Source organism: Podarcis gaigeae (genome assembly GCF_964106915.1).
Source record: "Podarcis gaigeae genome assembly, chromosome: 5".
In the NCBI taxonomy this organism is placed as follows: Eukaryota; Metazoa; Chordata; class Lepidosauria; order Squamata; family Lacertidae; genus Podarcis; species Podarcis gaigeae.
Window position 1 is genome coordinate 60,047,540 of NC_139681.1, and position 27,841 is coordinate 60,075,380.

Consider the following 27,841-nt stretch of genomic DNA (forward strand, 5'->3'; position numbering starts at 1 on the left):
AACAGTGGGGAAGGAGGGGGCGGAGTCCCTGGCCGGAAGTGCCTCTGCTGACATCGCTCCTGCCGGCCGGATTGGTGTTGGGGGGAGTCCGGGGTGCGCTCCGCTCCGCTCCTCGTCCGGAGAGTTTGTAAGTGATGCCGGAGGCTGGGGGGCGCAGCCTGGGGGGGGGGGAGCGGGCCGGCGATCCCTTCTCTCTCTTCCCATTGCGAGAGCTCGTAGGGGGCGGAACTGGGGATGGAGACCCTGCGCCCCAAAGGAGGGATTCAGGATCTCCCCGGTCTCCCCATCCTCCACTGAGAGCGAGTCGGGCTCTGATCATGGACCCGGCTGGGATCTGACGCACCCGGTTGCCATCCATCCTGGAGGGAGGGCAGGGTCCCCATTCCCACTCCCACATTTTTAACCCCCTGGGCGATCCAAGTGGGAAAGAGATATATTTGTGCCCCCCCCCCCCACGCTTCCATTGGCAGGTTAGGGGCGGGGGTGCTGAGCCCTTGCTTGTGGTTGTGGACATGAAAGCAGGGCACTTAAATACAGGATATTGTCTTCTGTGTATGACGTAAGAGGGCTGAATATACAGCAGAGCCTTTCTAAGAGTCCGGGGCATCGGCTGCTGCTGTCTTGGGTCATTTGTTGAGAGTGATGACATATACGGAGCCTCTTGCATCATGCCCAGCATCCTGGGTGCTGCGCCCACCTTGTGTGAAGTGTCACACACAGTCCTAGAATCATCTGTTGTCATATATCTAGGCGGGAGCTGATTGATTTTACGATCAAGGCCACCAAGCGTCTAGCAGTGCCGTCTGCCTTCCAGTGTTTTAAGAAAAGTGTGTGCAGAATAATGCTTTTTAAGATTAAAAGAAAGAAAAGGCAGGCGCAACACAGCTTCTGCGAGAGCAGTTTGCATCCCATCGGAACCCCTGCTTTTATGCCTCTTTCCCGCATGATAAAGGCTATTCTGCGTTTTTGGAAAGTTGAGATAAGTTCCTTGTGAGAGGGCAGACTTCAAAATTACTATAAAGTGAAGGGCAAAGTCTCATTCTGGATGCAAAATGTTTATCAATCAGGCTTGCCATAAATACTTGTGTTAACCCTGATGCCCTCTTCTTGTGTTTATAAATGCGGGTGCAGTTGGTACACCTGCATCCTACCTTTGGATGAGGCTGAGTTCTAACCTTATAGAGGGGTATTTTATAGGGTGAGCTTTCTCCCACTTTTCTTTGGAGTTGTGATGTTGCTTGAACTTCTTTCTTTTCTTTCTTTCTTTCTTTCTTTCTTTCTTTCTTTCTTTCTTCCATTTCCATTTTTTTAAACAACTGAACTGTCAACCAGCCAATCTCTGGGCAAGATTGCTTTTAAAATTATGTATTCTTTCTCTGTTCTTTTGACTTTGATGAGTTGCACAAACCCTGCTCTGCTGCTGGTTACTAAAATCTCTCTAAAGCTTATATACACAGATCTGTCTCTGTAACCCTTTCCTCTGTGCTACTCTCAACTCCTCTGTCTCTATCTTTATAGATCATGTTGCCTTTTGGATTAGAGGGGCAAGAGGTCATTATTTAACAATGGGTAGGAGAAAAAAAGATGTGGTTTTTTCCCCTCTGGGTTTTTCCCCCCTGCTGGGTGCTGGAGAGGAAAAGCTATGTGTTTGCAGATTGCATGAATCAAGGCATTGAATTTGGGACATCAGCTGGAATTGATTCTGCCTAGAAGTTGGGAGTTCAGGGTGGACACTCTTAAGGAGGTAATGTAAGCTTAAAGTCTCGCTGTCAAAACTTGCTATATGTAGAAAGATTCTTGTAAACACCACCTTGTATGGGAAGGAATATAGGCCTTTTATCAAAACAAAACCTCAAATCCTTTCCTGAGGTTCTCTTTTCCAACTTGGGCCACTTTTATTATAGGATATAGGAACAAAGGCTCACTGGAAACTGTGAAACTGAGTAGATACAGATGTGGAGATCATTTCTAGAGATGCAGCTGCATAGTCTGTTACAGCAAAAGTGAGTTTTGTGGTACCTTGAATAGGAACAGATCTGTGAGTCTTGTAAGTAAGCCTACAAAAATGACTAGTTTGCAAGAAAAAGTAGCCTGCATTTCCATGCTGGCTGCACTCCCTCCTCTCAGGCTAGTAAGAAAAGGTTTTTTGCTGCATTAGCAACACCAAAGTGACCTTTATGGGGCACAAGCCTGGGCAGTGTGGCTGGAGGTCCTGGGTGTTCAGACAAGATCCCCCTCTCAACTGGCTGCTGCCAAAAGGGATGGATCACTCTATACCTCCTCTGCTAGCCCACTTACTAGACTTTCCTTCCTCTATGGCTAGCAGAGGAGAAATGGAGCAATTCCCCCCCCACACACACACACACATGCCAGGCTGCTTATGCACTTGTACCAGGCAAGCTGTTAAATGCAAGGCTGTATGTACTGTAATATAAGTTTTCATGCACAATTGATTAAGAAGCATGAAGTTGCTGGGAACTGCAGATGGGGAGAGTGCAGTTGTGCTCAGGTTCTGCTTTTGGGCTTCCCGGAGGTGTCTGGTTGGCCACTGAAATAACTGCATTCATGCTAGAACTAGATGGGCCTTTGGCATGATCCAGCAAGGCTCTTAAGTTCTTATGTTCAGTTGGCAGGCTCCTCAATTTAAGATTATGGTTGCTTGGGAACTTCTAAAAATAGGAGTTCTTCAGCATGAAAAGCAGTGTTAGATCCTAGGAAACCAGTTTAAATTAAACTAATAATATCTGGCTAGCTTAAACAGGAAAAAATAAATAAAATATGCACGTCCAATTTTGGTCAGGATCTTAGCGTTTCATTTTGTTTAGTGTGCTAAATACACAGAAGCAAAACAGTAAAAAAAAACAGTAAAATTAAGTGTGTGAACTTTTGGAAGAGGGGAATTTAACTGTCTCAAAACCTCTTTGTTTCTCTTGCTATGCAATTATTAATAATTGCAGCAGAAGGAACTTTTTTCTTTTCCAGGTCTTTCTAGCATCTTCTAAACAGCCAATTTTTCCAACGGCAGAGATTAAATCTTATTTTGGTGCCTTTGTTAGTTCTAGCCTTTGAACCGGAATTTTCCCCTTGTTTAGAACTGCTTGATTGGATCTCTATATAATTAGTGGGGTGAGGGGGGAGCAGTAGTTTTCCTCTGAAATGTTGAGCTTGGTTGGGCCACTGCAGATTGCCAGACTAGACAAGCTGGATTTGCAGTAACTTGTTATGCTCTAAACAAGTTTTCCCAAGGGAAGCTTTCAGGACTTAAGAGTGAAATTACGGTTAAGTCTAACCAGAACTGAACGGGTAAGTCTTGACATGATATTTCTCTCCTTCTTATTTATATTAAGCACTTTTAGCTAATGGATGCATATACTTGAATACCTCCATGTGCTTTTTTCACACAGTATAGCTTGAAAATAAAGTAGTAAACTGAGGTGGATACAATTCTGTATTTTGTAAGTATTTCAGCAGAAAACCTACGGCTGGAGTTAACAAGCATTCTAATGAATGTTCTTTTTAGCCTATGAACATTCACTTGTCATATGTTGTTGGTTTGGTTTAATAAACAATATGTTCTGAAAGCTATAGTTCATCCACCATGAAATTACTGTTTTTTTGAAGGCAGCGAGTTGTAGTCATGAGGACTGGAACTCGAAGGGTGGAGATTGCCATTAGTAAAAATGGAAGCAAGAGCTTCTCCTTGTGGCCATGCCAGGGGAGGAGAGGAGTGTGTGGAAGCAGAAAAGTCTGAGGCTTGCTCCTGTAAAGATAGTTCATTGTTACAACTATATTGCCCTGCATAAAGTAGCAAGTGTTGTAGGACTTTGGGACTGAAGCAAGACACAAGTGTGTTTCCTGTCCTGTTCTTGGGTTGTGCTTTGTGACTTCACACGAAGTTGCTTCTAAAGCTTGCAGACATAGCTGCACTTGGAGTTACTGGTGTTGGCATCCGTCTGCCTCTAGAGACAATGGAGTGCGCCTCCAGGGGTGAAGTCAGACTGCTGGAGAATCACAGTGCCTGTTGTGGCTGCAGAGACCAGGAACTTGTAACTTCTGCCTCCTATGTTGTTTTTGCTGTGTTGGCAAGCACTGAAGTGACCTCTCTGGGGTGCAAGCGGGTACACAAAGACATGTGGCATTACTTGAGGGATCAAAGGTAACCATAGAAAGGTTAGCGAAGGTTCGCGAAACTATTAGCAAAGGTTACCTTCTAAGAACAACATTTGTCCAGAATATTATACTCAGAGACAAATTTATGCCATTGAAATTTGTCCTTAGCTTGCCATACCATTAGATTGCGAGTTGCCATCTTCTGCCCTTGTAGCACCAGGAGAGTTTTTTAATTTTACACTTCCCTAGAATAACTTCCATCTTGCAGGAAGGTATATTGGTGATCTAAAACTACTTCTGGCTTTGGCTCCACCCATGTTTGGATATGGCCATACCTGCTTTTGGCTTTAGCCAAACACTTACCCCTGGGGGATTGGGGCCTTTGACTTAAAAGATTCCCCACCCCTAATTTAAGGCTCACTTCTGCTGACTTGCTGCTGAGTGGTTGGAAATAAAAACAGGGACGTTCTATATTGAAACAAGGTTTACTGGTTCGTGCTAATAGAGAATGCAGTGCAGAATCCTGTCTCCAACTAATGCTAGTGGTATATGCATATTATTTTACTGAGCTTTCTAAGGTCACATGATTTGCTTCAGATCCTGAATGAAATATACCATATTTTTCGCTCTATAAGACGCACCAGACCACAAAACGCACCTAGTTTTTGGAGGAGGAAAACAAGAAAAAAAATATTCTGAATCTCAGAAGCCAGAACAGCAAGAGGGATCGCTGTGCAGTGAAAGCATCAATCCCTCTTGCTGTTCTGGCTTCTGGGATAGCTGCACAGCCTGCATTCGCTCCATAAGATGCACACACATTTCCCCTTTACTTTTTAGGAGGGGAAAAATGAGTCTTATAGAGCAAAAAATATGGTAATTCTCTGATACCTAGTTCTTTCTCTTTTTAAAGGCAACCTTGTTATTGCTACAGCCTGTGATGGTTAAGCCTCCTATTTGTGCAAAGTGTGCAAAAGTTTTTTCTTTTCTTCAAACTTCTGCATATTAATAGCTGGCAGAGAAAGTGCATACGCTGACAAAGAGTAGAAGAATTAAAGGATGGACTGGACGGAAAAAGGATGAACAAACTATTCCCCCATATTCCTCCAACAGAGTCCAGCTGTTAGGTTAAACCTACACAAGTTGCTTCGGGGGCGGGGGGAGTCATCACATGGCAACCTTTTCTGGTCATGCTCCTCTTGCGAAGTTTCCTTGGGAATTCACCTCTAAGGAATCAGATTTACATGTAGCTATGTACTGAGGAGTCATCAGAAAATGGTCTTCGGTCCACAGTTAAATATTGAACTGACCCCTTGTAGGTAATTTCCTAAGGAGGCTTTAATACGGGGGCAGGGGGGAATTGTCAGTACAAGATAACTTGTGACTAAAAGAAGAAGAAAAAGCTATTTCATAGGTGGCACTGTGGGTTAAACCACAGAGCCTAGGACTTGCTGATCAGAAGGTTGGCAGTTCGAATCCCTGCGACGGGGTGAGCTCCCGTTTCTCGGTCCCTGCTCCTGCCAACCTAGCAGTTTGAAAGCACGTCAAAGTGCAAGTAGATAAATAGGTACCACTCTGACGGGAAGGTAAACGGCATTTCCGTGCGCTGCTCTGGTTTGCCAGAAGTGGCTTAGTTATGCTGGCCACATGACCCGGAAGCTGTCTGTGGACAAACGCCAGCTCCCTCGGCCAATAAAGTGAGATGAGCACCGCAACCTCAGAGTCGGCCATGACTGGACCTAGTGGCCAGGGGTCACTTTACCTTTACCTGTACCCCAGACAAGCCTTCCTCAGTCTGGTGCCCTCCAGATGTGTTGAAATACAATTCCCATGAACCCCAGCCAACATGGCCATTCTAACTAGGCCTGATGGGAGTTCTCCAAAATATCTGGAAAGCACCAGACTGGGCAAGGCTGCCCCTAGATTCCCATCCAAGCATGCACACTCCCCATTTGCAGCCCCTCTTCTTCATACTCCCTCTGCAGTCCGACATGCAGGTTCTGTTCCTGCACAGAGCACTCCTTAAACTCTAGCTAAGGAACTGGTACTTTTGCCCCTTCCCTTCTTCCTCATTTGGGCCTTACTGGAGGCCCAGTGCTATCCCATAATTCAGTCTTTTCTTATCCTGTTATTCCTGCTTGTTAACTACATGGACTGAACTGCTATCACATGCATTAGCTGGCTGATTCTGGTAAATCTGACAGCAAAATCAGCAATTTGTACATTGCAGAACACACGGAAAAAGTGGTGTGTTGAGGGGTCATCAATGAGCTCCTGACCTCAGCCTTGTTTCTATGCATGCTGCATTCCCCTAGCAACCATTTGCTGCTTTTTTGGCTGGCTGCCCTCTTCTTCTTCCTGGTTCTGCTCGGCGACCGCAGTCCTTGACAGAAAGTTTCAGCAATCATGTGAAACCATATGTCTCAAAACAGAGTATTTTGAAACTCTTACGTTCTGAGTGGTTTTCTTTACAGTTCATGAACATAACTGGGAAGAGACAAGGATAAGAATCTGTAGAGAGCATAACCCATAGAAGAGTCCAGAGGTGCAGTTCATTCTCCCACATCTCTGTGAATTGCTGAGATCTGACATGCTTTTGCCCATGATGACAACTAGTTGAGTTTCTGTTGCTAGTAAGAGCCAAATTGTTAGGCTTCTCACTACTTCAGTAGCCAGCAGAAGCACACAGGCCGTATCCCATCTCTTGGGCAAGAGCAATACAGAAGTTGTCCTTTAAATTTGATGGTGCTGCTATGTGGTGGAAAAGCGAGGCACGTGGTTGCTCTGGAACTCTTGGAGAAAGGACACCTGGGCGGCACTATAATTTGGGATTGTGTGATCAATGAGCAATTTTGAATTGGAAATTAAAGCTGAAGCGTATGCCAGGCACCATCTCTTTCCCTGAGCTCTAGGGGATGAAAGAGATGGAAGACATCTTTGAAGGGGAATGATGGCGGACATTGGGCAGTGCATCCATATACAGTGGTGCCCCACAAGACGAACGCCTCGCAAGACGGAAAACCCGCTAGACGAAAGGGTTTTCCGTTTTGGAGGCGCTTCGCAAAACGAATTTCCCTATGGGCTTGCTTCGCAAGACGAAATGTCTTGCGAGTTCCTGCGGGTTCCCCCCCCTTTTCCCCCCTTTTCCTAAGCCGCTAAGCCGCTTATCAGCTGATCTGCTAAAAGCCGCTAAACCGCTAATAGCGCTACTCCGCTAAGCTGTCAATGGGCTTGCTTCGCAAGACAAAAAAACCGCTATACGAAGAGCCTCACGGAATGGATTAATTTCGTCTTGCGAGGCACCACTGTAAACCTTAAGGTGTGTGTCAACCCCACTTTTGCATGGCTGCCATAGGTGAGATGGTGAGATGGTGAGTTTTACATCTGAGGTCAAGGCTGACATAAAGATAATATGCTTCTTAAGGCTGTCGAGCTATATAGACATACTTAGGAGTAACTTCCATTGAACACAACGGGGCTTAGCTTTTGAGTAGGTGTGCATAAGGTGTTGCTTTAACAAGATACGGGACAGTCCTCAGTCTGGGTTGCTGGAGTCCCTATGGCAGCACTTTCCTGGAGTGGGTTCCCTCGCCTTCCTGGATAATTACCAGCGCAAGGAATATCTCCATCCAGGTCACCCTTCCTTGCATGTGGTATGACCAAATCTGCTTTGGGACACTTATCGTAAGATATTGGGTATGAAATTTTTGCTGCATGTTCCCCCCCCTTTAAAATGCATGGAAGCAGGGTCTGGTTTCCATATTTGCAAAGAGGTAGTTCACATTTCAAACATGCATGCAATTTTCACATCTTTAGCAGAGTTGAAAGTGCTTAGAGAGAAGACACCTGTGAATGTGTGTGTGTGTGTGTGTGTGTGTGTGTGTGTGTGTGTGTGTGTGTTTTGAAGAGGCACAGAGAGCCTGATTACTGGCTGTCAGATCTGGTCTGCACTGGAGATCTAGAACACTTGTTGACATTTCAGCCTTCAACTTGGATTTTGTGCTGCAACGTGGAACTTTTTCATCAGCCGCTGAGCTGACAGGGTGTGAGGAGGTGATGCCTTGACTGCTGGGAGTCAGGTTGCATCAGCTCCTTACAGGGCTCTCCCGTCTTTCTGTTGGAGCTGATGTGGCTCATCCAGGCAGCAGCTCAGGGATTGGCGGCTGCCAGGGAGTCGTAATTGGCTTCAGCTGGATTTTCAGGAATTAACTCTCTCGACTCTGGACACTTCTGCAGTTCCTTCTATCTGCGGTTTCCCTTCCCCCTCCCTCCCACATCCCTGCCCCCAGCTTTTCTTCTTGAAGAGCAGGGACAGGCCCTTATTTGACATTGGGACTTTTCTGCACCTGGAATCGATGCTTTCAGAAAGACAGTACTTAGATCCAGGCTGCATATGTCTCCTTTCTCTAATCCAGTGCCAGGGAGCTGAAGGCAAAAACTGGGGCTTGTAGCATCACTGAGTCATCGTGTGATGCTATCCCTTGTCTTAGCTCGTCTATCAGAGTGCTTTTCTGCAAGAGCTTCCAGACTTTCTTTATCTGAAATGCTTGGGTGAGAAACATGGAAATCCTCTTTTTGCTATTGCTCTTGTCAAAATGAGAATGGGATGGGGTCTTTGGAATTGCCGTTTTCATCTTCCCTTCTTCCAGTGCAAATGGAGCAGCAACAGTTTCAGGAAGGATTGAATTCCTGCCTGAAGCAGGTTTGAAATTGAACCCACAGTACCAGGTGTCTATCTATGGCAGATTGTGTAGTCCCTGTTAGACAGGCAGGTTCTCTGGCTGAATGCTGGAAGTCCTTGGTAGTGGTACTGGGAGGGGAGCCAAAGTTTTATCACTTTTCCTGGTGTGTATGTACATGTATACATGTATGCAATTGGGGGGGGGACTGTAATACTGTACTGTAATACTTTCTTACCAAATTTGAACTTACTTAACTATTTCAAGAACATGAAATATATAGTGTGTAACTGAACACCTGAAATTGTACAGTTGGTGCTACATTTGCGAGTTTTAAAGGTCTTGGTTTTATTCAAACAATAGTTACAAATGTATCCAGTGTTGGAGCTGCAAGTTGTTCCACGCTAACCTAGGTATACCTTAGTTTTTGCGAGAAATTAAAAGTAAATTGAACATGTGAAACTATCTGCTTTATAATAAAGATTTATTATCTGGTCTTAGCCTTGGTATTATACTGCAGAAGTGGGAACAAATAATATTTTTAAGAGAAAGGGCTTAGAAAATACCTAAAATAAAGACCAGCAATAAATTTGGATAGTCATATATCATAAGGTTGCTATCTTGTGTACATTTAATTAGGAGCCGGCTACATATACATGTGCACTCAGAAGCAAGCTTCACAGTAATTGTAAAGAAAATTGGCTATCCTGTACCCATATTTCTGTTGTTGTTTTTTGTTTAACCTCCATTCTTAAACTGATTGCATTTCAAGTTTATTTCTCTAACGAGCATCTGCCTAATCCATAGCTTCTTTTGCACTGAGCTTCATGACCTTCAGAAAGGTGTGCAAGAGCGAAAAGAAGCAAATTCTTGCTGCCCTCTCATGTTAGTCTGGTGGTCCTTGGTTGCATTTGTGTATCTTTAAACTTGATTTAGGAGGAATTTGAGTCAAGTGAAGAATCAGGGGCTGGATTGTACATTGTTGTTTCTTAAAGGAGCAATATGCTTAGCAGACTCCTAGTCTGAACCCGATACGTGGAGAAGATGCTTTGTATTCTACCACTTGGAAAATGCACTCCCAGTGTAAAGATCTGAAGAATGTTGCTTGTTTAATACTGCAAGTAACAATACTACCATTGAATCTTAACTCTATGAGTTTTTGTAATAGCATAATTGGCTGCAACATTATTTTTAAAAAGCATTCCACATCATTCTGTAAAAGAAAAACAGTGCATAATAGATTTTTCACCTTTCTCCCAAATCTTCCACTGAAACACTGGAGGGAAATTCTGGGTGGCAGTGATGAGCCACTTCTCACATATTAAACTTTGCTGCAGGGCTGTCTTGCAACTTGCCATGGGGAGACTACCTGGGACACAGGAATAATGGAGAATCATGTAGGCTTCCTTGTTCTCTTGCAGACGCTGTTGATTCCATCAAGATGCTGTGCCGAGCTGCTCTTCTGCCTTCCTTGCGTTCTTCAGGACAATTCTGGCGGCAGACTGACGTGGCGGGCTCTCACCCTTGTATGTATCAGAGGGGGGCAACTGTGGGCTGATATACAATGAACTGAAAAAAATGTTATAATGACATTAGTTAAAGAAACCAGAAGCTTTTTTGATAGGAATTTTAGGACAGCTGCCGAAAGAAAATGGACATTGTTTATATACGCTACAGCAGCAGCGTATAGGATGCTGGTGGCACTGTGGTCTAAACTGCAGAGCCTAGGGCTTACCGATCAGAAGGTCGGCAGTTCGAATCCCTGCGATGGGGTGAGCTCCGGTCCCTGCTCCGGCCAACCTAGCAGTTCGAAAGCACGTAGAAAGCAAGTAGATAAATAGGTACCATTCCGGCGGGAAGGTAAACGGCGTTTCCGTGCGCTGCTCTGGTTTGCCAGAAGCGGCTTAGTCATGCTGGCCACATGACCCAGAAGCTGTACACCAGCTCCCTCGGCCAATAAAGCGAGATGAGCGCCGCAACCCCAGAGTCGTCCACGACTGGACCTAATGGTCAGGAGTCCCTTTACCTTTACCTTCTGAGAGCACAGAACTGGAAGACTGGAGAAATACCATAAAAGGAACAATTGCAAGAAAAGTTTATGAACTATGCAGAGCTGGCAAAGTTAACAGACAAATTGTGTGAAAAGGACAATAGTGACTTTGAAAAAGAATGGGAACCTTTTACATTATATTTGCAGAAACAAAAATAACCCCATAGACTCACTGGCACATTTTAAATAAACATTTACAATTTTATTTACAATAAAGCAAGAAATTTAACAGTATGACAATATAAAGTATATATAAACAGCAGAATGCAACGTGAGACGTAATAAACCAGGGATGGAAGTTGAGGGAGGTCAACAGGGAAGGGGGAAACTGAAATGTGAATGTGATGTAATGATTATAGATATTGTTATGAGAAAAAAGGAGGAGGCAACTGTGGGTAGAGGACTTTCTGTTAATACTGCAGAACTGGGAATTTCTCAGCAATGAAAATTCCAGACCTAGGTGTCCTGATTCGTACTACTGTACTGCTAAAATGTGAGCAGCATGGCTTTGGAAATGTATTGTGTTACTCTGCCCCCTACTGGCTTGTTGAAGCATTGCTGCAGAAATATAGTTTCTTCAAGCCTTTAGCTGTCTTGGCTGACGTTCAGCCTAAAGGAAAAGGACATGGCTTCCATAAAGTCAGTAGTTCTATTTCCTTATTTGTCTGTCAGTATCATGTTGCATAAACACAAATGGGGAGCTAAATGAAGAATGTATGTAAGGGGGAAACGAGGGCCTTACCTCTAGGTGGTGATGTAGACCATGCTTGTTAGCTGGCAATTATAAACAACAGGGAGTGTGAAGGTTTTGTTTTAATAAACTGGTAAAAAACAAAAAACAAAACAAGCATACCACTGCCAAAAATATATGTAGCTAGTTTTGATTCTATAAATGTTAAATTGTGTTTTAATGGTGTTTTTTCCTATGTTTTTAGTGTATCCAAGTGTATCATTGTATCTAAGCTGCCTTGAGTTCTGTCAGGATATACCAAGAGCTCTGGCCAAAAGTTTCAATATAAGGAATAATTCCTACTCGAGAGTTGAAAAGAAAAACGTGTATATTCTGCTAAGAATAACAGTTTTAAACTGATAGTAAATTTAAACACAACGTGTAAGTGCGACAGTTTTAAGATAATAGTAAATTTAAATACGTTTAAGTGCAGAAATAATGTAGTTTCAAATATGCAGTGATATAGTATAAAGGTACATAAAATACCAGTACACAACAATTGTTTTATACAAGTCTCAATGGCAGTCAAAAAGAGTCTATATTATATAAAATCAGAATAAAGAATAAAGAATCAAATAGGGCCAAAAAGAAGTATCCGGAAAATGCACAGAGAAAACGCACAGAGAAACGCAAGAAAATTTGGATTCAATTATCTAAGACGCATGTTGAAAAAGAAACATAAAAGAATTGAATGATATAGACTTCCAACAGATTTATAGTCCTCAAAAAACCAAGCTGAAGAAGGTGTTTACTCCGAAACAGGGCCCTGTCCTGGTCACCACTACTGAGTCGCACATCTGATTCACACTCCGGATACTTCTTTTTGGCCCTATTTGATTCTTTATTCTTTATTCTGATTTTATATAATATAGACTCTTTTTGACTGCCATTGAGACTTGTATAAAACAATTGTTGTGTACTGGTATTTTATGTACCTTTATACTATATCACTGCATATTTGAAAATACATTATTTCTGCACTTAAACGTTGTATTTAAATTTACTATTATCTTAAAACTGTCACACTTACACGTTGTGTTTAAATTTACTATCAGTTTAAAACTGTTATTCTTAGCAGAATATACACGTTTTTCTTTTCAACTCTCGAGTAGGAATTATTCCTTATATTGAAACTTTTGGCCAGAGCTCTTGGTATATCCTTTTCAGTATATTTTCAACAAGAACTCCAATTTCTTTGAGTTCTGTCAGGGCAAAAAGGCAGGATAATAATAATAATAATAATAATAATAATAATAATAATAATAAGGCATGCAAGATGCAAGCTTTAGGTTATGCGGAGTAGAGGAAATTATATTTGCCTTTAACACTGACTGATGCCACAGTTGGCAGAGATATGACAAGGTGACCCACTCCCTTTGATTTTTGTTGGGTCTCCTGTGGGTCGTGGTATTTAAAAGTATCAACATAACTGCCAGGAGACCAAGAGACAAGAGTATGACTTCAGAATATTCTGGTCAGTTGGTCACGTGGTACTTGGAATACTTATTTTGCTCTGCAAAGGTGTTCCTTGGGCTAATGTTTTTTTCTCACTCATTTAAAATCTGGACACTAGGTAGAGGCAGGTGATATGTTCAGACTCCCCCATTCTCTCCAGACCTGGGACCTGGAAAAGGGGGGTGGGATTTTGGTTCAATGTACTTGCCTCTAATGCCTTTGCTGTGTGTTTTAACCACAGGTCTACTGGCTCCTAACCTGGTGTTGAGGAATGAGTCTGCTCGGGGCTGGAGTAACATCCCGTTCATCACGGTGCCCCTCAGCCGAACCCATGGCAAGTCCTTTGCTCACCGCAGCGAGCTGAAGCATGCCAAGAGGATTGTGGTGAAGCTGGGGAGCGCTGTTGTGACTCGAGGAGACGAATGTGGCTTAGCCCTGGGGCGACTGGCATCCATTGTTGAGCAGGTAAGCAGGCCGGGAGGCACTGTGGGTATTTGGCTGCTTGTTCTCCTTACCAAACCCTGCCAGGCACCTCAGTGGTTAAAGTTGTCTCCACTTTATGCTGTAATACCCAGGCACTGGTAGGCCATTAGCTTTAAGTTAATCCTGGTTGTTGCTAGAAATGTGCAGCCCACGCTGTGTTTCAAAGATTGCCATTTCCTGCTGTTTTTATTGTTTTAATTTGGGTATTTGCTTGCATTGTATGCCACCCTGAGATCAGCTGAAGAAGATTGGATTATTAGGGCAGTGGTAACCCCCCCCCCACTAAGGGGGTCCGTAGCACATACCCAACAACTGACCAGAACATCCTGCTTTTGGGCGCCATGCCCTCACATGGTCACATGACTCACACAGGTCACATGACTCACACAGGAGTGTGGCCCAGAATACATGTTTTGCGCTGGGGCATGTTGGAGGGTATGGTGGCACCATTCACATAATAAAAACAACCACCCAGAGTGGCTGGAGAAACCTAGCCAGATGGGTGGGGTATAAATAATAAAATTATTATTATTATTTCCAAAAGTAAGGATGTCCAAGGCTTGCCTTTTGAAAAAGAGGGGATCTGCATTACTTAGCTAATTGGGAACCACTGGATTAGAGGAATATTTGAATACACAGATAACAGTTGAAGGCAGGGCTTAAATGTAATGAGCAGTAGAGTGCGGAGGGGCAGAAATATGGTTTAATATTAAAACACATGCTTAATATTAAAATATTAACATTAAAAGGCAATGCTTTTGAGACTCCCACCAAGACTAACGGTATTTCAGGATCTGCCTATGTTATCTTGCAATGATGGCAACCCCCAAAGTGTGGAAGTAACATGAGAATAAATAATCCTCATTTTAAAGATGTAACAGAGTACTAATGCATCTCCCAAAACATCTCCCACCGAGGTGTTGCTGCAGTCATGTTGAGGCAGGAGTGCCATATTCATGAAACTGATAATAAACCTAGGGTGTTATAGGGAGAAGGCGTGGTTATATTTATTTCCCCAACATATTCCAAAGAGTAGGGATTGTCTCTGAGTTGGCCTTTCCCCTCCCAGTTACCCTGTGTGCTAGGCAACATTATATAAACCCAAGAAAGCTTACATTCTTACTGCTTTGGATAAATGTTTTCCTACAGAATGATCGCAACAGCGTCTAAAAATTGGAAGCAAGGTAAGATGGCTTTAAATTCGACTAAGAGTTGTTTCTCTCGGGCCTGCAGGTATCCATGTTGCAAAACCAGGGCCGGGAGATGATGATCGTCACCAGCGGGGCTGTGGCCTTTGGGAAGCAGCGGCTGCGTCACGAGATTTTGCTCTCTCAGAGTGTGAGGCAGGCTCTCCACTCAGGGCAGAACCAGCTCAAGGACATGGTAAGCAAGTGGGAGAGCGACCTGGGTTCTTCGGTGGTGGTGCAGAAACCACTGTTCCTGGCTGACTTGTTCTCTAATCTTTGCAGGCAATTCCCGTGCTGGAGGCTCGAGCCTGTGCAGCTGCCGGTCAGAGCGGGCTGATGGCTCTCTATGAGGCCATGTTCACACAGTACAGCATCTGTGCAGCCCAGGTAGGGAACTTTGTACACACTCCTCCTCAGAGTGTATCAGCTGCCTTGGGCACCATGCAAGTTCTCTCTTGACTCCTGGAAGAAGACTCTCTTTCATGCTATTTGCCAGGAAGCCTATTCCAACGCTAGGGCCCCCCAGTTCAGTACATGCCAACACCTTACCCCTCCATCCCTTCCTTTGCTTTGCCCAACTTAATACTCCCCCTTTCCTCCCCCCAATAAGGCCATGATAATTGCATTTCAGATTTCACAACAGGCTAGCCAAACTTTTACATCTGAAGTGGTTTGTACATCGACCCCTCGCTTTGTTTGCTTTGACTTAACAGAACTTCCATTTCCTTTGTTGTAAGAATTTAGCTAGTTCGTTTGTAACTTGCATGCTTGGCGGCCCTCTTCATTCCGAAACTGATAGTGGATAATTTTTGTCAGAGCAGTTCTTTTCTTCCTTCCAGATTTTAGTCACCAACTTGGATTTCCACGACGAACAGAAGCGTCGGAATTTAAACGGGACGCTGCACGAACTGTTGCGGATGAACATTGTCCCCATAATCAACACCAACGATGCTGTGGTTCCTCCCCCAGAGCCAAACAGTGATCTTCAGGGGGTAAACGTGGGTAGCGCATTGCAGTGGGTGGTGGTTGCTCGCTCGCTCGTGGACCCGCTAACACGCTGACTCCGGGCTGTAGTGCACGCTAACGTCATAACGCTCTGGATTCTCCAAGGTGACTTGCTGCTTGTAGATGTAGTAGATCTGGCTATTTGGTGTTGCTTGCGAGGCTAGCTGTCGACTCGAGGCTGGTAGTACGACTCCTAACCATCTCCTGTTGCTTTGCTTTTCTATGAATTGCTTGGGCTCTCGCCTGGCTAGTATTGCTGACTTTTACAATGTGTGTTCCAGGTAATTAGTGTGAAGGACAACGACAGCTTAGCAGCCCGTCTGGCTGTGGAAATGAAGACCGACCTGCTGATTGTTCTTTCAGATGTTGAGGGTACGAGAGTTGTTCTGTTTCTGGCTAAATGGCCAATGCAGCTTTGTGATCCTTTTCAGTGCTGCGGTTCAGGAAGAGGAAATTTAGGGAATTGACTGTGAGGCTCATTGTAGTCAGCCAGAACACTGCAATATTCACAGTGCATGCTTTTAAAGGAGAAGGGATTAGTCATTGCTTTATTCATGCTGGTTAGAAACAGAGGAGCAGAGTATACATTATGTGTCTTGGGACTGCTGACAATTTCTTAGAGCTTAGAAATGGATTCACCTCTTCCCATATCACTTGACCTGAGGTATCATATTCTGCCTTTTGCTTCTAAATTCTGACCCTGGCTATCCCTTAGTGTGATAGCTTACGGTCCAAGTGGATGACTCGATACTAGCAATGCAGTCCCTATGGTTCAGAGGATCCAGTTACCTCAGTCTTTTTTCTTTTCTTGTCTGAATGGTAGAGGTCAAAGATTTATTTTACAAATGTATGTGCATTGTTTTTCAACCATAATGATATTAAAGGTATGTAGCTCATTTCCACCGTTCCATTTCAGGACTCTTTGATAGCCCCCCAGGCTCAGATGATGCAAAGCTCATTGACATATTTTATCCTGGAGATCAGCAGTCTGTGACTTTTGGAACCAAATCTCGGGTGGGAATGGGAGGCATGGAAGCCAAGGTTGGTCAAGCTCCTCACCGTTCTGCTGTGTTTGTGTCCATTTACTGGGGGAAATAGGAGGGCACTTTGCAATATTTTAAGACCCCGCTTAGCCTTTATAACATGTTAATTTTCTAGAATTATTTTATAAAAACACTTTTCTGTTGCATCCTATGCCATGCCTGTGAGATAAACTACGAGCTGCTTATGGCAGTAATGAGAAACCTGTGGCCCTCCAGACTACAACTCCCATCATCCATGACCATTAGTGATGCTGTTGGGGGTTAGAGTCCAATAACATCTGGAAGATCACAGATTCCCCATTCCTGGCTAATGGGGAAAGTTACCTCTGTTTTTTATGTCTTGAAAAAGTGTTGATCCTCAGAAGAGTTTTTACACTCCTACCTGAAATTACAGTAAACAACAATGCTCTTTTGTTTGAAAACATGCATTTAAAAATATTCTTCATTTGCAGGTGAAAGCTGCCCTGTGGGCTCTCCAGGGAGGTACCTCGGTAGTGATTGCCAATGGAACTCATCCCAAGATCTCTGGCCATGTCATCACAGACATTGTGGAAGGGAAGAAAGTGGGCACGTTTTTTTCAGAGGTGAAGCCTGCAGGTAGGTTAGCATGGTCAGGTCCATAATTTGTGGGGAACAAAGAATGACACTCATGGTGCAGAATTTTGGGAAGGCTGGAGGCAGCTGGTTACTTCAGCTGTAGAATAAAAACCACAAAAGAACTGTGAGGATGAAACTATTTATGCTTTTATTGTATGAGACAGAAGGGTATTTAAGGCCACTTTAGGGGTTGTCCTGCTAAACATTTAGGGTGTAAATGTTGCTTCTCCAATGCGCACCCTTTTCTCTGGACTTGTGGGGTGGCGTGTTCAGCCATGTTTTGATTCAAGAGTGGGAGAAGCAAAAATAAACTCTTCTAAATATTCTGTATCGAGTATGTGGTGGCCAGAATTAGCGTGATGAGAGTTAGTATGTAACCACCCTCTGCTTTTTTTATTTTTTAAAGGCCCAACCGTGGAACAGCAGGCTGAAATGGCTCGAACAGGAGGCAGGAGTTTGGCAGCACTTCAGCCTGAACAGGTAACCAGCCCAGTCAGTCACATAATGTATATTACAGCCTTGAGAGCACCTACAGGGCATTTGTAGTAAATGAACAAAAGGCAGTAGCCCCCGACTGAGATGAACAGCTTGCACAAATGTGGAAGGTTCAAGTTTTCCCATATAATAGGTGGAAAGGATACTTTGGAAATCTGCACTAGTTGTTTTCAAAATCAAGCTTATTTACTATTATTAAGACTGATCAAGTACATTGAGTTTCACTTCTGCAAGCATGCAATTTGACACAGTCATGAAACATCTGTGTCAAAGAGTACATATACTATATAATACAGAACAGGCCTGCTATTTTTTAAGACCTGCTGAGCTAAATTCATCCCTCTGGCCGTCAGTAGCTCAATAAAATTCCTGCTTTTTTGCCTGCCTTGGACTTCAAAACTGTGATTGTCAAGCTCCTAGTGGGTCATGATAATGTGGCTCTTGGAATCTTGTTTGGCTTAGAATCATAGAAGTGGAAGGGACCACAAGAGTAGTACAGGCTGAGAGTTGTGCATGCCTTATTCATGAAGCATGTTCCGTGGGATCTTCATAGCCTAGATTAATCTTCCCCCAAGTTGCAGATATTTTGGACTCCCAACTCCATCAGTCCCAGCTAGCATGGCCCAATGGTCAGGGATTATGGGAGTTATAGTCCAAAACATCAGGAAGGCTGATCTACGTCATAGCTCAAGCAGCAGGATCTAGGCTTTGAAACCTGAAGATCAGTCCACTTGGAGCATGTGGCACCTTCTACCATGGTTAGGATGTGGGGAGAAGGGAGAGGAGGTTGATTTTTGTAGAGCAGGTGCTCCAGGGGGAATAAATTGAGTTGCAAACTGAACTGGCAAGGATACCTATCCAGCAGCTTGACTGAAGAATAGATGAGCAGTCTTGGAGATAAACTAAAGAGCCTCGCAACTCAGTGAGAGATTGGGCTGTGGGTTTGAAGGAGCTAACAACATCTCCTATGTCAATATGGCGACCAGAGAGCTGGTCACAATCAAATGCCTGATGGTGGTTCCCTGTCTATTTTACTACAGAGAGCAGAGATCATCTATCATCTTGCTGACCTTCTGACAGACCAGCGAGAAGAGATTCTTCAGGCCAACAAAAAAGATTTGGAAGAAGCTGAGCATAAAGGTAAGGCAGGTGGAGTCCATGTTGGGTATGTGGTGAGAACAATTTCTCATCAGGCCAAGCGGGTGATGCTGGAGATGTCTGAGGCTGCCATTTATTACTTCAACAGACTACAAAGATAAGATGAAGAAATCTTAGAAAGCCTTTGGCCAAATGTTCCTTTAACATTGAGACTTTGTTTTTGTTTCACCTGAGCACCTCTGTTGTTCATGCTACCCAAGGGTAGCTTCAAAACAGCTTCAAAACAGAAAGGAAATCTTTCTAGCCAAAATCTTTAGACAGCCTAGTTTCACAGTTGTCTAAAGAAACCAGGTGAAGGTCTTGCAACAAGGTCACAAAGGCTTTTCCTATTCCATAAAAGCCTATGACTTCTCCATGGATGCAAACCCAGGGATCTTTTTTTCTACATAAAGCCATTCATGTGTTTCATTAGACCAGCCGAAACACAGATTGCAGGAAAGGATAATGTGATAAGTTCTTTGATTGTACTGAACATTGTCACCTTTGTATTGATTTTTTTTCAAATTAAGTTTTTACTTCCATCTGCTGACTCAGTGTTCAGACTGAAGTCTTCATTTCTGTTGCTTCATTCTAATCATTCATTAAATGAAGTCTGACTTGCTGGCTTCTGCTTCTATTTCAGGAAGACTGGCCCTTCCTTTGTTGAAGAGACTCAGCCTGTCAACCTCCAAGCTGAATAGTTTGGCCATTGGGCTGCGACAGATTGCAGCATCGTCACAAGATAGTGTTGGCCGTGTCCTTCGAAGAACACGTGTAGCGAAGGATTTGGAGTTGGAGCAAGTGACTGTGCCTATTGGGGTCTTATTAGTGATTTTTGAATCCCGGCCCGATTGTCTCCCCCAGGTGTGTGAAGAAGTCACCTGAGCAAGAAAGCAAATATAACTTGCTATGAGCTGTGAAGGTCTCTGATTGTGGATTTTCCCCACCTTGCTCCCCCGGGGAGGGAAATAATTAGTACTGAAAGTGTTGCCAATTGAGGTTTGTGTGTTGTGGTTTGGATGTGAATGTGTTGTAGCCGGCTTGATAGTTTGTCCTTTATTTTGTATAGTGTCCTCCATTGGGTCCTTTTAAAAAGTTGCGCAGCCTGAGTAGCCTCTGGAGCTATGCATCTTTCCTTGAAGTTTGATCAGCAGTTCCAAAGGGACATAGTCATAGCAACTCCTCTGCTTCCCAGCCAGATAGATATATTGCATACCCACCATTAATTACGACCTTCCAAAAACAAAGCTTTAGCAGAAAAACACGCAGCATTGCAACCTTGGAAGCATTACTATTGAAATACAGCAAAGTGACAGATCTGAGCTTGATGGGACCATAACCCATTCAGTGTTTTATATTGTCAAAAAGTGAGGGAATGGCGGTGAGGAGAGGAAGAAAGGGACAAGGGGAATGAAGATTCAAAATAAGAGGTATAAGTAAGAGTAGCCACTGTATTGTCCTCTAGGTGTTGTTGGACTGCAACTCCCATCATCCCTGAGCATTGGCTATGCTGACTGGGCCTGATGGTTATTGTAGTTGAGCAGCGTAGGACACAACATTGGCTGCCTATGAAATATGGCACTGTACATTTATTGTTATAACGCGGGTGGCGCTGTGGGTAAAACCTCAGTGCCTAGGACTTGCTGATCGTAAGGTCGGCGGTTCGAATCCCCACGGGGGGGTGAGCTCCCGTCGTTCGGTCCCAGCTCCTGCCCACCTAGCAGTTTGAAAGTACCCCTAAGTGCAAGTAGATAAATAGGTACCGCTTTATAGCGGGAAGGTAAACGGCGTTTCCGTGTGCGGCACTGGTGCTGGCTCGCCAGTTGCAGCTTCATCACGCTGGCCACGTGACCCGGATGTGTCTTCGGATGGCGCCGGCTCCCAGCTTCTTGAGCGAGATGAGCGCACAACCCTAGAGTCTGACACGACTGGCCCGTACGGGCAGGGGTACCTTTACCTTTATCTTTTTACATTTATTATTGTTAAATCAGAAATGGTTCACAGCACTCTCACCATACATTATAATTGTTAGGTGCTGCTATGTGTTCTTTCATGCTTGTCTTCCTCGCACTCCCTTCTTTCTGGCAGGTATCTGCTTTGGCCATTGCCAGTGGAAATGGCTTACTGCTGAAAGGAGGGAAAGAGGCATCGCACAGCAACCAAATCCTTCACCATCTGACTCAAGAAGCCCTTTCCATCCATGGGGTGAAGGACGCAGTGCAGCTGGTAAGTGCCTATGAGCAGAAAGCGGGGGGGGGGGGGCAGCACCGTGGTGACAAAACACAGGATGGGAGGGCAGCGTCAAAGGGGAGTCAGAACCTGATATATTACTGAATGAAAAAAATTAAAGTTCCACATATTCTGAGTTAAAAAGAAATAACAGTTAATGGTGCCTGAAAGAGAACCCTGGCAGAAAGAATTTCATTAAAGTATCCCCCCCCCCCTTTTATGAAAAGAGGAAGATGCATTTTTAATTGAAATGTGTTAGGCTGCTTAAATCTTGCTTCAGGTTGGTTGGTGATTCTTTGTGTTGAGTACCTAAAACAAATCTTTTATTTTTTGAGCTCACACATGGCAGGCAGTTCTTTGGGACTGGGCAGGGATCCTGGAAATGTCTGTAATTTGGAATTGTGATCCATTCAGAGCTATTTCCAGGCGATCGCCCCATGAATGTTACTGTGCTGCTTTGGGACTTGTTACCTTCTGTCCAGGTGCTTTGACAAGCTACTTATTTTCTGTTGTATACACACACACACACACACACACACACACACACACACATAAAATCAATTGTGCCCAAATAGCTGGGCAGTTTCCCTACTGTTGGGTATGTATTCTCTGTTTTGTCCCATACTGTGATTATTCTTCCATGGGCAACCTCTATAACTCCTGGCGTGGTCTTTACAGGTGAATACCAGGGAGGAGGTGGAAGACCTTTGCCGTTTAGACAAGCTGATAGATTTGATCATCCCCCGTGGCTCGTCTCAGTTGGTTCGGGATATCCAGAAATCTGCTAGAGGAATCCCAGTGATGGGCCACAGTGAAGGAATTTGTCACGTGTATGTGGACTTGGAGGCCAGTGTGGAGAAGGTCACCAGAATAGGTGAGATGAGAGGACAGAGATTTTTCTTCTTCTTGAAAGGGTTGAGCTAAGTGATCGGCATGAGAGGGCATGGATGGTCAACATGCTCCTCCTTAACCTATTTATTTCAGATGCTCTACAGCAGGGGGAGGGATGGAAGTCAGATTGGGATCTACTGGTAGATCGGTAGATCAGAGGATACTTTTCAGTAGGGTAATGGCAGTTTCTGACTCCTAATTCTTTTAGTATAAGTAGCAAGAAAAGAATTTTGCTTCCTAAACTAGGCTGTTAGAATCCCTGATCTTTAGTAACTTGGATGTATATTTGTACCTTTGTCCACAGGCAATCCCAGTTCATGGGGTGCAATAGGTGACTAGCTCCACTCCCTAAGCAATTGGCTACGGTTGGTGGATTCTAGTAAAAAACAAAAAAAAACCCAGTATAGATCCTGCATGCCCAATATCTGTGCAGCACCTTTGTAATCAACAATTTGTCCTTCATCCAGTGAGAGACTCGAAGTGTGAATATCCTGCAGCCTGCAATGCGCTCGAGACTCTCTTAATACACCGGGACTTGCTGAGAACTCCCGTCTTTGACCAGATCATTGACATGTTGCGAGTGGAACAGGTAAGTAAAGACGGCTGGAACAGGCTGAACGTGAGAGAGTGGCTGCCACGAGTTTCTGCTCAGTGAGATGCCAGCTAAGAATGGATGCTGCAGATGCAAACCTTGAGGAGTGTCCGCCTGCTCCAGTTGCAGAATGATAGATTGATTTTTGGAGTAGCCTTGTCTTTATAGTAGTGTGTGGCTTGTCCTGAGCATACATTGCACTTGGAGCCACGTTTCTAATTATGCATCTTGGTGCCAAGGTCCTGGAAGGCATCTGTGCTGCACCTCTGCCTAGGCTGAAGAGCCATAGAAGACAAGCATATATGGAAAGCAGGTTCCTGTTGAAGTTATCTTAGTCCAAGCTTCTTGGAGATTGGAATCTTCTGCTTGTTGTTCTTCTGTAGTAGGGATGGGCAGAACTTAAAAGATAGTGAGAGGTTAGTTGCTGCGTTGGGCATTCTTGAAGGAGGACTTGGGGTTGGCTTGTGAACGTGCTTTCTCCACTAACTTGAAGCCTGAGAGCTTTGAACAACAGGATTGAATGAGATTCAGCCACCAAGCCCGTAAAACAGGATGGGACTGTGGCAGTAGGTTACTGTGAGGAAAGTGCTAGACAGTGGAAGATAATTTCCTTCAAAAGTACAAAGGAAGGGACATAGGAAACTCCCTTATGCTGATTGTCTAGCTCTGTATTGACTGTACTCTGAATATTAACAGCTCACTGGAGTTTCAGACAAGAGGCCTTTTTCCTGGAAATATCAGGGATTGGGCTGGGGATCTTTCGTGTGGGCCACAGTGTGTGTGCTTATCACTGAGCAATGGCCCGTCTGCGCATTGTTTGGCTTCCCTCTTTGCATAGAAGCTTGGAGGAGGAATGTGAGTGAAAACGTTTTGTTCTTCCATCAGGTGAAGGTTCACGCTGGCCCCAAGTTTGCCTCCTACCTGACATTCAGCCCCTCGGAGGTGAAATCACTCCGCACGGAATATGGGGACCTGGAGTGCTGCATTGAAGTGGTGGACAGCGCACAGGATGCTATTGAACACATCCACAAATATGGGAGCTCCCACACAGATGTAATCATCACAGAGAACGGTTGGTGGCCAGTCTAACGTCTTGTGTGCATTTACACTCCTTGTGATTCTGCATTTGGGGACTCCAGGGTTGCCTCAGTTGGAACCCTGAGGGGCTTTTTTTCTGAAGTTACCTTTCTAGGGCCTGGCACCCTCCACAATGTGTGTCTCTTCCTTTTCTGCTCTGGGAACAAACATCTGGTGATCTGGACCACATTGGAGGAGTCCAAGCCGCATCTTCTTCCCCTGCCTGTATTGTCCTTCCCAGGCACTGCTGCAGGTGTGGGGAGGAGCTGTGGCCTGGGTTTCTGTTGTGTGGCTGGAGTTACCAGAACAGTGCAAGAGGAGCACACACTAAGAACATAAGGAGTCACACTGTATCAGTCCAAAGGCCCATCTAGTCCAGCATCCTGTTCTCACAGTAGCCAATCATATGCCTGTGGAAAGCCTGCAAGCAGGACATCAGTGTAATAGCACTCTGTCCACTTGTGATACCCACCATCTGGTATTCAGAGGCATACTGCCTCCAGCAGTGGATATTTTGGGACTGCGGGGCGGGCTGAGTCACAAATCCCACTGGCTATGTCCAAATTGCTGTTCGGGTTCCATCAACATTCAAGAAACTGCAACAACTTCCATGTTCTAAAAGCAGTGCTTTTTTCTGGGGGGACACATGCCCCTAAACATTTTGTGAATCTTTGTACTTTTGTCCATATACTGTATTTATTTTCCCCGATTTGAACTATAAAAGGGTGGTTTTCTTGAGTCAAAATGAGAGTACCCCTAAACGTTTTTTAAGAAAAAAGCACTCTCTAAAAGTAACATTGCAAATTTTGCTGGTATCTTGTTCCCTCGTTTCTAAAACTGCTTGTTCTTGTTGAGTGTTCAGCTCCCTGCTGTTAACATTTACTTTTCTACGGAGAAGAAGAACAATATAAATGAATGGCAAGCTCATTTTCTGAGTGCCCGTCTTTCTCTCTCTCTCTTTTTTTGTTAGAGCGTTTAATTTTCCAATAAAAAACAACCAATTAACATATCAAATCATAATCCAATAATAAAAAACTAAGATAAAAAAAATCAAATTGCCTTCCAAATTGTAATTTTGATTTTACGACTTCCCACAGTCTGAACCGCAAAGCATATCCAAATCTCAGTCCTGCCTCTAATCTGAGTGCCCGTCTTAAGTAGTCAAAACAGGACCAACCAGGAGGAAGAGAGCAAAAGCTCCAATGAGGACTGAACATGAGAAAAGCAGTGGGAAAATGGGATGGAATATCCTGCAACAAGCCATGACTGGCTGGCTGGAACCTTGAGCAGGAGCATTCCACACAGCAGCTTCGTTTGTTGCAAGTGTCCCTTGCAAAGACACATAATATAAAATTTATTCATACTCAAGCTTCTATCCTGCCCACCTTTGCAACACAGACTGGTTAACAACAAAGCATCAACAAGCATTTTAAATATAATAAAAGGCTGCAGTGGTATAAAATAATAATTCTAAAAGGCCTTGACTAAACAAGTGACCATTCTGTTTCAGCCCACGTTTGGCACAGTTCTATTGTAAAGCAGCTGTGTTTTAAAAAAATCCTTTTGTCACCCCCAGAGAAAACAGCAGAGTTCTTCCTCCAGCACCTGGACAGTGCCTGTGTGTTCTGGAACGCCAGCACCCGCTTCTCAGATGGCTATCGCTTTGGGCTAGGTAAGGGAGCACGATGGGTGCCGTGTGCCACTGGTGAGCAAGTTACACATTTTGTGTGAGGTTGAGAGTGTTCAAGGAGGATACATGGTCACCTTTAAAGTTAAGAATATTTAAGGAGATTTACTTGGAACTTCTTTTTAAAGCTTTGGAGTATTTTAGAATTAGAGAGATCCAGGCCATCCCAAAGGAAGAGTTGGAGGTAGAGGCTACCATAAACAAGAGCATTTATGACGATGTAGAGAATGGCCTTCTCCAACCTTGGATCTCCAGATGTTGTTGGACTACAGTCTCCATCATTCCCAGCCAGCATGACCCTTGGTCAGGCATGATGGGAGTTGTAGTCCAACAACATCTGGGAACCCAGAATTCTGGGGAAGACTGGCCTAATTCAAAGGACATTTCTGAGCACAATTCAGAGTGTTGATGCTGACCTTTAAAGCCCTAAACGATCTCAGCCCAGTTTACCTTAAGGAGCTTCTCCACCCCCATTGTTCAGCCCAGACACTGAGGTCCAGCTCCGAGGGCCTTCTGGCAGTTCCCTCACTGCAAGAAGTGAACTTACAGGGAACCAGGTAAAGGGCCTTCTCAGTGGTGGCACCTGCCCTGTGGAACGCCCTGCCAACAGATGCCAAGGAGATAAATAACGATCTGACTTTTAGAACACATCTGAAGGCAGCCCTGTATCAGAAAATTTATAATGCTTGATGTTTAGATATTATGTTGGAAACTACCTAAAGTGGCTGGCGCAACCCAGTCAGATGGACATGTTATAATTTTATTATTATTATTATTATTATTATTATTATTATTATTATTATTAGAGATGTACTGTAGGAGAGATTCAGCTGAGGCAGTCAGTGACGAAAGAGTGACTGCCGCTTGGAGTAATCTATGGCAACACATATATTTGCATATGGGTAAAGCGCAGGTCTGTGAGCAAACTCTGCATTAAGTCCCGCACAATGTGGCAATTCTGCGAGAAAAAACCTTTAAGATAAATTACTCGGTGGGCACTGAGGAATTAGCTGCTTTCCTTCAAGCGTTCATTGTGGGGCTGCACCAGAAGATGAAACCGCAAATCCTTAGTTGTCTAAACCTCATGAAGGTGAAGGAGCAAATTGGCAGCTCCAGAGCTCAAATGCAGTGCAAGAAGGATGAGAGAAAGTTGGGGGGGATCTTGAAATATGGGTGAACGAGGTCTGGTCAACTTGACTTGTGCCATTAGGCTGGAGAATTTCCTTCCTGCCCTCTTCAACCCAGTTGTTCTATTCTCTGCACACAGGGGCTGAGGTTGGCATCAGTACATCGCGCATCCATGCCCGTGGGCCAGTTGGAATTGAGGGGCTGTTGACCACAAAGTGGCTGCTAAGAGGGGAGAATCACATCGTTTCCGATTTCTCTGAGCAAGGAAGTATGAAGTACCTTCATGAAAATCTCCCCATCCCACAAAGGAACAGCAACTGAGCACCCAGGTGGGGCAAGTGCATCTTTATGGAGACTGTTACGGTTTCACAACAGAGTCTTGGAAAGGAGAGGAACCTCCACCTTCTGGAATGTGGAGTGTTTTTGCACGCTGAGCTTCTGGATAATCCCAAGCGGTGACTTGCGGACCTTGTTTTGCACCCGAGTTGTTTCTCCTCACACTACAATGCGTAGATGTTGGGTGTCAGCGTTGAAAGCACCTCCTTTGCGCTTGCAGCACAGAAAAGAGGACTCTGGTACTCCATTCCAAATGATGGGGATCTTTAGGGTTGATATTGGACCTATTTATTGATCTGAATTCTTCTTTTTGGCCACTCACAAGAGAGAGAGAGATTCCACACACCCCATGCTTTTCTTGCTTCGAGAATGCAAGAAATGCTTGATCATTCTGCCTTCCTTTGGAGATATGAAATCTGAAAGAGGTTGCTATGACGGTTCTTTACAGTTCATGTCTTATTTAAAATGTTCAATCACCTTTAATAAATATTTCAGGTGCATAATGAATTTTTTTAAAAAATCCAAGCAATGCTTTCCATGCTAATTTCCTTTAATAGTTGACTGATGGAGTGGGGAGAATCACAGTGGTAGAACTGTAACTGTTTTTCACAACCCTTTTATGAATATTTGTACCAAATATTTTTGTTCATTTTATATAAGCTTTTATTTCCCCTGAGAAATTGAACGTATTTTTCAAACTTTATGGTTTTTCAAATAAAACTCCCTTGCAATATGACTGGATTCTACTGCTCTGTTCAAAATGATGGTGTGAGTTGTGTCCTATTACAGATGTATTTAATGCTGACAGGGCCTGCATGGTGTAGCTGCATTTGCCTTGCCTTTGTCTACTGATGATGTGACTTACAGAGTTCTCTTATAAAGCGTGGGGTGCTTTATGCTCCTTTTCAATCCTTCAAGCTAACAGCAACCATG

At 44.1% G+C, this 27,841-nt stretch overlaps 1 protein-coding gene across 7 annotated transcripts; it reads left to right on the forward strand.

Annotated features, from left to right (window-relative positions):
* ALDH18A1 (aldehyde dehydrogenase 18 family member A1) lies at positions 1-27,644 on the forward strand. 7 transcript variants are annotated; one of them, XM_083741643.1, is made up of 18 exons: positions 1-127; positions 10,208-10,312; positions 13,263-13,486; positions 14,738-14,887; positions 14,974-15,078; positions 15,513-15,689; positions 15,978-16,068; positions 16,613-16,737; positions 17,192-17,336; positions 17,743-17,816; positions 18,872-18,971; positions 19,612-19,832; positions 21,057-21,194; positions 21,876-22,071; positions 22,556-22,677; positions 23,566-23,752; positions 25,334-25,429; positions 26,712-27,644. In XM_083741643.1, the coding sequence occupies exons 2-18, from the start codon at positions 10,228-10,230 to the stop codon at positions 26,891-26,893; spliced, it is 2,418 nt and encodes an 805-aa protein (XP_083597769.1). In that variant the 5' UTR covers positions 1-127; positions 10,208-10,227; the 3' UTR covers positions 26,894-27,644. The 7 variants fall into 7 exon arrangements, with proteins under 7 accessions (XP_083597769.1, XP_083597772.1, XP_083597773.1 ...); XM_083741646.1 differs by having other exon boundaries at positions 15,513-15,683; XM_083741647.1 differs by having other exon boundaries at positions 15,531-15,689.
* Positions 27,645-27,841: the final 197 nt, after the last annotated feature.